The 11,754-nt window shown below is 36.5% G+C and overlaps 1 protein-coding gene across 2 annotated transcripts in view; it reads right to left on the bottom strand.

The window, feature by feature from the left end:
• Nucleotides 1-10,567: 10,567 nt before the first annotated feature.
• Nucleotides 10,568-11,754, bottom strand: part of HNMT (histamine N-methyltransferase) — a 41,606-nt gene continuing 40,419 nt past the window's right edge. For both annotated transcript variants that reach the window (XM_021695828.1, XM_021695829.1), the window contains one exon: nucleotides 10,568-11,437. In XM_021695828.1, coding sequence (XP_021551503.1) covers nucleotides 11,082-11,437 — 356 coding nt within the window. In that variant the 3' untranslated portion in view covers nucleotides 10,568-11,081. The remainder of the gene's footprint in view (nucleotides 11,438-11,754) is intronic.

Here is an 11,754-nt window from a genome sequence, read left to right as displayed (position 1 = left end):
TGCTCCATGAAGACTCAGCTCCTTCCACCTTTTGCTCTGAATTTCCTATGACATTGCTGCTTTTTCTGCACATTCTGAGATAGCACACTACCGCATCCACATTCTAGTCATCCAGAAGGAGAAAAAGTGGAAGAGGAGAACTTAACTCTTGCTTTGTCAGCATAACCCACACACTGTGTTGCTTCTTCTCACATCCTATTGGCTGGAACTTAGTCGTATGACTATATGTAGCTCAAAGGGAGTATAGGAAATGTAGTCTTCATCTGGGGAGCCATGTACCTCATTAAAAATTAGACATTATGTTACCAGAGAAGAAGGGAGCATTGCTTTTGGGAAATAGTCTCTGCACATTACCTTACGTTTCTCCAGCAGCTGGAGTTACATAGACCTCATCATTTGCCATTACCAAGTCTCTTTTGTTATGGATACTCAATAACTGATAATATGTTTACACAAGACCAAAATACTAGATCAATTCACTGTAATTGTCCTCCCCTGCCCAATAGGGCAGGCCAAAGTTATATAGGAGTTGCCTTTTGAGGGTAGTACATTGTAGGATCAAAGTTGACTAAGTTGAACAGGTGCTGTCTTTGTACCAGAGTCACCAAGGGAGATCAGTCCCTGGGAAATAGAATGAAAATTCATCAGCTAGGAGGTAATACCTATAACGAAGCTTGGAGGGTTAGGAGAGAAAGAACAGAGAATCAACAAGGATCAACATTAAGGGCAGCCAGGATGTGGTGGTTAAGAACATGGTCCCTAGGGTTCATCTGTGTGGGTTGGAATTCTGGTTCCACAAGCTGTGAGAATGTGGGGGAAGTGATACAAGCAATTTACACCTTGGCTTTCTTCTTTGTGAAATTGGGATAAAAATAGTTACTAATTCATAAGCTTGTTAGGAGGATTAGATTAAATAATGTAACACAGTGTCTAATACATTGTAACTCCTCAATAAATATTAACTATTATTAACATGGAGTCCTTAAAATTCTTTAAGGTCTGTTTTATTTATTTCTCCATGATCAACCCTTTTTCAAGCTGGAAATCTATAAATTAGACAGACCAAAGAAAACACAGGGAGCCAATGTTTACTCCACCATTCCTAAGACACACAGATGGGAAACCCATGGGTTGCCAACCTTGCCCAAACAAATCTGTCCCATGAGATTTCTTCTGAAGCAGTAATCCCTGGCTCATTTCCTTGTCTCGCTTTCTTGGTATTTTTTAAAAAATGAGAAAGAAGTCCAAACTATTCTCCCAATCGGACCTGGAGAAATAAAAAACCTAATAAAAATAGTATTGAACAAACCACAAAAACTGTAAAGCACCTCCCATTAAAAGCCATTGTGAAGTACATTAAACCTCTTGGAAAGCATGCAGAATGGTAGCAATATCTTAATAAATAAGCCAAGGCTGCAATGTGCTTGTGCTGATAATAAGTAGCATGGAAGAACTGTCTCTTTTATAAAACCCTGGGATTTATGTCCAGTCTGCCTGCATCGGAAACTAGAGAATTAACTCATGAAATCCATCTATCAACACAGGTAGAGAGAGGAATCACAGTGTAGAAATGAAATTAGCATGAAATTAGTTAGCTGTAGGACATAAATAGGGGTACTGACATCTTCCTGCATCTTCTGTATCAAATGTCTTTGGAGAACTCACCAAGCTTGGACTGTAGTTGATGGCCCCTATGATTTATTTCAACGTTTTCTACCCTAGGCAGGTTGTTTGCAAAGTCCTTCAAGTATCATTAAGACAAATCAGGAAACAGATAATTCTTCAAGAGAAGAATATTATCATGGGAAGACATTGCTTATACAGAATATCCACAATGTGTCATTGCAGCCTCCAGAACAACGCATCACTGTATTTATTAATCCATTGCTACAGAGATTATGGCAATCTGACATGGAGCCCTAATGAATTTTTGGCACATTTGGAAATTGTGACTGTTGTTGCCCAGGGAGCCTCTTAAATCAACTCCCACCCCTTTACTGCAGTTGCCTTTTCACAGCGTATATCACATTGAGAAATGGATTACACAACCCATAGCTTTAACTACCCTGCATTAGTTGATTGCATTTTATGGATGTGTATTGCACGGTGTATGAGTCATAGGGGAGCTAGGATATGAATGACAGATAATTTAAACATGAAATTAGTAATGCCTGGGACCTGGTAAGAATAGAGGTAGAAAAATAAAGGCAAAAGTCAAGGCAATGGTTGGGAGAACCCAGGTATTTGTGACTTGGTTAAAGCAAACTTACTAGTGAAGCATAGTGTTTACAAAGAGTATTATTTTACCATTTTTTTAATATTACCCTTTGGGCCGCTGATGCTTCTTCTTCCCTTCTGTAAAAAGATCATTCCCCTTCTGTTTGCAGATGGACCTTTGAGAGCAAAAGAAATTTAGTTCTATGAAGTCTTACCTTTTAAGACAAGCTACATCTAAGATGAAAAAGCATATTAATTTAATTTGCCCACTGTACAGACACATAGTGTGAATTCAGAAGGTATGGAGTCTAGCTTACACCCTGTTACAAACTTTCTTTCACAACTGGGCTAAATCATTTAACTTATTAGTACCTCAGCCTCTTCACCTTCAAAATAGGATAAAATTATCAGTCTTTCAAATTAAGTAATAATCGAATGAGATGTTATATGCTGTTCTATCTAGGACATCTGGGTGGCAAGTAGATACCCATGAGGATACTGTGAGGAAAAGGGTATTTGTTTCCAGGACAGACATAGACAGGGATTGGAAATGGCAAGGAGCATTACTTGAGACAGCCAAAGCTCATCTCTCATTCAAATGCCATGTAGTTTTACATTCCTGGCATCTCTCATTCCTGTGTGTGCTCCATTCCTGTCTTTCTAACTAACATCCTAATGAGGGCCTCCCCCATATGGCCCACAATGGCTACTCTGGACTGACTCTATCTTAAGACCTTTCATCTCAGCTACTACAGAAAGCCACCTAGCCTCCTGAAGGTCCTTCAAATATGTTAAGCTCATTCCCACAACAGGGCCTCTGTACTTGCCTGTCCTTCTTTCTGAAATTCTCTTCCCTCAGCTCTTTGCATGCCTTCCCTTGCACTTCATTTAAACCTCTGTTCAAATCCCACCCCTTTAAAGAAGACTTCCCTGACCATTCTAACTAATATTATACCCTCTGGTACTCTTTTCTCCTTATCTACTTTTATTTTCTTAATAGTGCCTATAGCTATCTGACATATATCTATTTTTCTGTCTGCCCTCCCACTAGAAATCAGGCCAGTGGCATTGGGAACTTAGTTTTCTTTACTGCAGTACTGCTCTTGTTTAGAACAATGCCTCACACAATAAATATTGGTTGAAGGTATATTTCATGAATGAGTGACAGTACAAATGCCAAATCTCCCCTGATTCATAATTTCAAAAAATTTTTAAAGATTTTATTTATTTATTTGAGATAGAGCGAGAGAGAGCATGAGCAGGGGGGAGGGGCAGAGGGAGAGGGAAAAAGCAGGCTTCCCACTGAGGAGGGAGCCCAACCCAGGGCTCCATATCAGGACCCTGAGCTCATGACCTGAGCTGGAAGCAGGTGCTTAACCCACCGAGCCATGCAGTTACCCCTATAATTTCAATTTTTTTAAGAAAAGAATTAAAAGGACCCATTTCATATTTTTCAAGAGAAACCACTCCAATTTCTGGCCAACCAGTGAGTTGCCTCCTTGTGTTAGCTGCCCACCCATTGGTCTATTCAGATGGGGTTGAGATGGGGCCACTTCAGACAGGACAGAGCACGGGCACTTATAGCATCTGATGGGCAGATATCCCAAAGTGGGTCTAGAGTGGCCCAACCCTGATGGCAGCTTGGGCTTCATGAAGCATCAGCTCGGCTCCAGAAGACACAGAGAGCCCGTCAACCTTTGGCTAGAAATGTCAAGGTTATGAATTATTAGATTGACTTCTCTAAGTACTAGCTCTCTGGCCTCAGTCATAATTTTCTTTAATTTTAATTTTTTTATCTGCTCTGCATTTTATATTAAATTTTATGAGCAATTAATAATAATCATTGATAATATTTTTGAAATTCCCTGAGTCTGCCATTTTATGAGTGTATATATGTAGCTTAACTCCTGGAATCCTTATGACCGTCCTCTGAGGTAGAAAGGATGATTATATTCATTTTGAAGGTGAAGAAATGTGAGAATCGAGAGAAAAATCAGTTACCCGAGGTCTCTTAGTGAATAACTAACGGAACTGGGGTTTAAACCCAGAGGTCTGGTTTTGCTTCTTCATCTAGCAAGGCTTTATGTTATACATTCATTTCCCTGTTGGGTTTAGCAAGAAGTCCTTATTTCCTTAGAAATAACATTCTGATGGGGTAAACACATCTAAATACGCCTTTAAAATGACAAAATATTCTGAGTAAGCTATTCTTCTTAAGCAAAAATTTAAAATACATTAAATATACATTTACGTATGTGCAGTTTCACAGACTTATTATCTAGTATTCTTTGTGATCTTTGAATCTGTTTTTATGGAGATACACCAGAAATAATTACTTTTTTTTTGACCAGTTTGGCAGAATTTTTCATTAAGAAAATTGCCAATTTTTATAATGAGCAAATATCAGGGCCCTGTAATACTGTGTTCCACTTAATGTCTTCTCTGGATTTTGGAAATACTCTCTAACAACAAAATCAAAAAAGTGTCAGAAATGCTTTAAATAAGTTAAAGTTTATACAAACACTAAGGGCAAACATCAATTTTATTGGGTTCTTGAGCTATGCTTACAGTAAGAATATAAACACACAGGTAAAAAAATATATATATAAACACATAGATACAAGGTGAATGCTTGAGAAAGAAAGAATTCACTAAACACCCATTACTTAGGATCCATATTCATGGCACCCTATTAAACACTAGGAAATGTATAATTTTGTATAAAACAACATTCCAAATTCATGTTACACTCTTTTTTCAGAACCAAAAGTATGAACTTGAAAAGTCAGCAATTTCATTCCTTGTACCTATATAACTTTCCACCACTGCCTGGTAGGTACTAATGGGGATTTTTTTTTTTTAATATATATATAAAGGCTCAAGTGTTCCCATTACATTAACAAATTGAAGCAGAGAATTTATCTTTTTTCTTTTCTTTTTCTTTCTTTCTTTCTTTCTTTTTTTTTTTTTTAGTAAGCGATGTTTATAGGGATAAGAAAGGCCATTTTTATAAATATCCATCTACGGAGTGCTATTCTTTTCTATCTGTAAGTAGCATGTTAATTCTATTCTTGTTTTGCACGTGTGCTTTTCAGAGAAGGCCATAATTCGCTCTATAGTCTTGATTTCTATCCTTTTGGGGAAGTTGTTCAAGGTCGTCATGGCCCATATCCATCAATTATGCCTGCCTCACAGATTTCCTTTGTCAGTAGTACATATCAATATGATTAATGGTTCAGGGTTCATATTCAGGAACTTGATTGGATTACTGTCATTTCATTTGTTATCACTGATAATTCAGAAAACATTGATGAAGTTGTCTAAGAAAAGAGGGCAATGCAAGCCAGTTTTACTTATAATGAACAACAAGGCTTGGTCTTTTGTTAGCAAAAATAGGCTGTGCACTCCAGTATACTTCCTGGACCTCAGCTAGGAGATTAGGGAGGGGTATTAACTCTACAAGTATTTCCTGCAGCATTAAGTGGTAGTTCTATAAGATGAAAAAGTGAATACCACACTATGTTGAAGGCTTCATAACTGGGAGAATGGGGGTTCATGAGCTCTTCAGTAAAACCTAACTTTTATTCTGTATGTAACAAAAAGTAGTAATTATTTACTTACTTTAAATATATCTTCATTTATTAATTATAAATTATTGGATTATTTACTTATTTAAAGAGATGTACTGTTTTTATAAGAATGATAGATGTTTGCCATTAAAGATAAAATAAAACACATTCAATAAGTTTTCAAAAATCCTCGGAAATCCTGTCCAAGGATGACTCTTAGTCTTAAAGGAGATCTTAGACAGAGGAACATAAGAGATTCTAGAGTGTTGAAATAGATTCAGGGTTTCTGGAAATTTGGTAAATGATACAAAGTGCATTTTAAGTCAGTGGAAATCTGCCCCCCACCAAGGAAATTGTGTTGATATAGCCACCTCTCTTTTTGAGGGTAAACATTTTGTTCTCATTTTAACTCCTTCCACTTACGTAAATTTCTTTTTTTTTTAAGTTTTTAAATTTTAATTCCAATATAGTTAACATACAGTGTTATATTAGGTTCAGGTGTACAGTACAGTGATTCAGTAACTCTATACATTACTCAGTGCTCATAATAATAAGTGTACTCTTAATCCCCATCACCTATTTCACCCAACCCCTCACCCTCTGGTAACCATCAATTTGTTCTCTATAGTTAAGAGTCTGTTTCCTTGGTTTTTCTTTCTCTGTCTTTTTTCTTTGTTCCTTTGCTTTGTTTCTTAAATTCCACATGTGAGTGAAATCATATGCTATTTGTCTTTCTCTGACTTATTTCACTTAGCGTTATACTCTCTAGCTCCATCCATGTTGTTGCAAGTGGTAAGATTTCATTCTTTTTTATGGCTAAATAATATTCCATTATATATATATTTATGCATATATATATTATATATATATAAGATGCTTCCATATCTTGACTATTGTAAATAATGCTGCAATAAACATAGGGGTGCATGTATCCCTTTGAATTAGTGTTTTTGTATTTTGAGGATAAATACCCTATAGTGCAATTACTATATTGTAGGGTAGTTCTGTTTTAAACTTTTTGAGGAAACACCATACTGTCTTCCACAGTGGGTACACCAGTTTGCATTCCCAACAGTGTACTACAGTTCCTTTTTCTCTACATCCTTGCCAAAACTTGTTGTTTTGTTTGTTTAAAGATTTTATTTATTTGAGAGAGAGAATGAGAGAGAGAGAGCACATGAGAGGGGGGAGGGTCAGAGGGAGAAGCAGACTCCCCGCTGAGCAGGGAGCCCGATGCGGGACTCGATCCCGAGACTCCAGGATCATGACCTGAGCCGAAGGCAGTCGCTTAACCAACTGAGCCACCCAGGCGCCCCTGTTTCTTTTAGCCATTGTGATAGGTGTGAAGAATATCTGTTTGTAGTTTTGATTTGCATTTCCCTCATGATGAAGTGTTGAGCATCTTTTCATGTGTCTGTTGGCCATCTCTATGTCTTCTTTGGAGAAATATCTGTTCATATCTTCTTATTTTTTAATTGAATTTTTTTTTTTTGGTGTAGAGTTGTATAATTTCTTTATATATTTTGGATACTAACCCTTTATCAGATACGTCATTTGCAAATATCTTCTCCCATTCAGTAGGATGACTTTTAATCTTGTTGGTTGTTTCCAATCAGTTTTGTTGTTCAGAAGCTTTTTATTTTAATGTAGTCTCAATAGTTTATTTTTACTTTGATTTTCCTTGTCCTCAGGAGACATATCTAGAAAAATGTTGCAATAGCTGATGTCAGAGAAGTTACTGCTTGTGCTCTATTTTAGGATATTTATGGTTTCAGGTCTCACATTTAGGTTCTTAATCCATTTTGAGTTTATTTTTGTGTATGGTGTAAGAAAGTGGTCCAGTTTCATTCTTTTGTATGTTGCTGTCCAGCTTTCCCGACACCATTTTTTGAACAAACTGTCTTTTTCCCATTGCATATTCTTGTCTCCTTTGTTGAAGATTAATTGACCATATACTTATGGGTTTATTTCTGGGTTTTCTATTCTGTTCCATTGATCTATGTGTCTGTTTTCATGCCAGTACCATGCTGTTTTGATCACTGTGTTTTGTAATATAACTTGAAGTCTTTGTGATGCTTCCAGTTTAGTTTTTCTTTTTCAAGATTGCTTTGGCTATTTAGGGTCTTGTCTGGTTCCATACAAGTTTTAGAATTGTTTGTTCTAATTGTTTGAAAAATGCTGTTGGTATTTTGATAGGGATTGCACTAAATGTATAGATTGTTTTGGGTACTATGGACATTTTAACAATATTTGTTCTTCCAGTTCATGCACATGGAATGTCTTTCCATTTCTTTGTGTCATCTTCAATTTCTTTCATCAAATGTTTTATAGGTTTCAGAGTACAAGTATTTCACCTCTTTGGTTAGGTTTATTCCTAGGTATTTTATTGGTTTTGGTGTAATTGTAAATTGAATTAATTTCTCTTTCTGCTTAATTATTAGTGTATAGAAATGCAACAGATTTTTGTACATTGATTTTTGTATCCTGCAACTTTACTGAATTAATTTATCTGTTCCAGTAGTTTTTTTGGTGGGATCTTTAGGATATATATATATTATCATATTATATATTATATACATATATAATCATGTCATCTGCAGCAGTCCCTTTTAACATTTCTTGTAGGGATGTTTGGTGGTCATGAAGTCCTTTAGTTTTTGTCTGAGAAATTCTTTATCCCTACTTCTATTCTGAATGCTAGCATTTCTGGATAGAATATTCTTGGCTGCACATTTTTCCATTCAGCACTTTGCATATATGCCACTCTCTTCTGGCCTGCAAAATTTCTGCTAAAAAATCCACTGATAGCCTTATGGAGTTTTCCTCGTAAGTAATTTTCTTCCTTTCTCTTGCTGCTTTAATTTTTTTTTTCTTTATCACTTCTTTTTGCCATTTTAATTATTATGTGTCTTTGTGTGGACTTTCTTGGGTTGATTTTGTTGGGGGAATCTCTGTGCCTCCTAGATCTGTGTTTGTTTCCTTCCCCAGATTCAGGAAGTTTCAGCTATTATTCCCTCAAATAGATATTCAGCCCCCTTTTCTGTCTTTTCTTAGAGATCCCTATAATGCAAATGTTACTGTGCTTGATGGAGTCACTGAGTTCCCTAAGTCTATTCTCATTTTGTATATTTGTTTTCTTTTACCTCCTCAGCTTGATTGCTTTCCATTACTGTCTTCCATGTTGATAATTTTTTCTTCTCTTTCCTCTAGCCTACTATTTATTCCATCTAGTGTATTTTTAATTTCATTTATTGTGTTCTTCATCTATGATTGGTTCTTTTTTATCTCTTTGTTAAGGATCTCACTGATGCATCCACTCATTTCCCAAGTCCAGTGACTATCTTTATGATCATTACTTTAAATTCTCTAACAGGCATATTACTTATATTCATTTCATGTAGGTCTCTTGCTGTGGTTTTGTCCAGTTCTTTCATTTGGAACATATTCCTCTGTCTCCTCATTTTGTCTAACTCTCTATGTCTGTTTCTGTGTGTTGGAAAAGTCAACTATGTCTCCTACTCTTGAAAGTAGTGGGTGGGGCACCACTTTTAACAAGGTGGTGCTGGTCCTCTTCCATAGGGTACATGCAATTGCTGTGAAGACCAGGCCTGGCCAGTGATGCTCTGCAAAGCCCACATGGGTAGGGAGTGCAGTTTTAACAAGGTGTGTGTAGAGGTGACCTGCTGCTTGGAACAAGGCCCCACCAAACACACAGGAGACTCAGTGTTGGCAAGATTTATGCCAGTCTTCTAAGGGAGGAGACTGCAGTGCAGTCAAGTGACTGGGAAGGGCAAATCTGCTGATGTGAGGGGCTTAGTGTAAGCAAGTTAGGTAAGGAATGTGGGCTCTGCTGGTTTCTGAAGGTGGTGAAGCATTTATGCTGATGGGTGGGAGATGGAAATGGCAGGTCCTTTGTTTCTGGAGGAGTCTGTCAGGGAAATATGTTTCTCTGGGACATGTTCTGAGATTAGTAAATAATTCTCCCTCCCATATGCCCCAGGTATTTTTCAAACTGCTGCTTCTATGCTGTATCTCCATAGGCTATTTGTTGTGCTGTCTCCTTTAAGGACAGGGACTCAGTTTCCTGTAACACAGTGGGCTCTCCCAGAGCAGAGCCTACTAATTTTTAAAATTCCAGTCTTTAAGTCATGCTGGTTGTAAGAACTCATGAAATTCAGCCCCTCTTGCTTTCAAAGCCAAATGTTATGCGGATTCTTCTTCCCCATGCAGGCTCACTGGTGTGACCGTCTATTTCTCACCCTTCTCCATGCCCCTGGCTCCTCCCAACTGCAGACAGCCAGGACCCTTTTAGCTCGCCACCTCATCTTCATCTTTCCTATCCTCTTCCATGTGGCCTCTTCTTTACCTTTAGTTGTGGAGTTTCTTCTGCCTGTCTTTTGGTGGTTTTCTGTTATTTATGCTGATTTGAGTGTTACCATGGGACTAGGTGAGCTTAGGGTCCTTCTACTCTGCCATCTTCCCAGATTCTTACACTTATGTAAATTTCAAACATATCAAAGATTTATTTTTTTAAAGTGAAACTATATTTTTTATAATAAAATATGTAAATATTCTAAAACCTTGTTTTAAGAAGGCCTTTAAAAATGTGTCAGAAACCCAGAAATTAAGAAAGAAAGAAAAAAACCCTAAAATTTGACTGAATAAAATAGAAAAAAACTTCACTATATCAAAAAACAAGCAAAATACTATAAAATCAAAGATAAAAGATAAACAATAAAGATAAAAGAGAAAACAAAGTAGAAACAAATGGAACACATAACAAATAATTTTGTAATATCCTAAGGTGCTTATTTTTAGTAATCAATAAAAACAAGATAGAAACTACTAAAAGAATGTGCACAGACAAATAATTCTTCACAAAAGGGAAAAAATCAATAAACATATACTTTTTCATATATATCAGTAAGTATATACTTTTGTAGTATTTAAAGAATCCATAGCACATGTTTTATTAATATTTTGGGAAATTCCAGTACAATCAACAAATGGAAAGGATTTTCTTGCCAATAAGCCAGTGAAACTTAGTAGTCTCATTTTTCTAGCTTATGTGGTATTTATTCTGAATGTGGCCTCTTGATGTGGGGAAGGAATGGGATAAGACTAACAGTATCCTCTATGATTCACATGGAAATCTGAGAATGTCTTGGAATTTTCTAGATTTTATATATGAGACAATGATCTATTTATATTGAGATGTGTTTATAATTTTAATACAGAAGTAAATGATCAACATTATTCAAAATATAATTTTTTAATACACTTACATGTTGATATTTATGCCTCAACCACTATGAAACTCAGACTATTATTAAAAAGAACCTTTCCCTCTTTCTTTACACTGAATTCAGACTCTTGCAGATCTTTCATAATTTCTGCTTTGAGATCAGGTGGTGCTGTTGTATTAAAGTTGCAGGTTTCTGTCAAAAAATCACAAAGCAGTTCTCCATTTTCATTGCCATCAATAAAACAATCAGATATGTCCATGGTGGACAGAAGGTCGTAACACTCATACTTAATCCCCAATTTATCCAGCATCTGAGTGAGGTCAGACGATGTGACATACTGACAGAGGTCATCCTGAGGTAAGCGGGATCCGTACTTTTTCCACAGCTTGTCCCAGCCACTGATTCCTGTGTGATAAAACAAAGTTCATGCTTTTACTTATTCTTCTTCTCATTTCCCTTCTCTGCCAGGAAGTATACTACATGCTTAGAATAAAGCAGCAATAAAGAAATATTCTTGCCTTTGGGTAGCTTAATTTAAGAGGTGCACAGCAGGGAGAAAGAAAGTTAAATACACAAGTAAATAAATCACATATCAGATGGTGCTAAGTGCTAATGAAAAACAAATCAGAACAAGGAATAAGGAGGGTTAAAGAGTTGGATGGGTTGCTGTTTATATAGAGTGGTCACAGAAAGTCTCTGTAATAATGTGACATTTGAGCAGA

Source organism: Neomonachus schauinslandi, chromosome 3 (genome assembly GCF_002201575.2).
Source record: "Neomonachus schauinslandi chromosome 3, ASM220157v2, whole genome shotgun sequence".
Classification (NCBI taxonomy): domain Eukaryota; kingdom Metazoa; phylum Chordata; class Mammalia; order Carnivora; family Phocidae; genus Neomonachus; species Neomonachus schauinslandi.
This window is presented reverse-complemented; position numbering and strand designations above follow the sequence as displayed.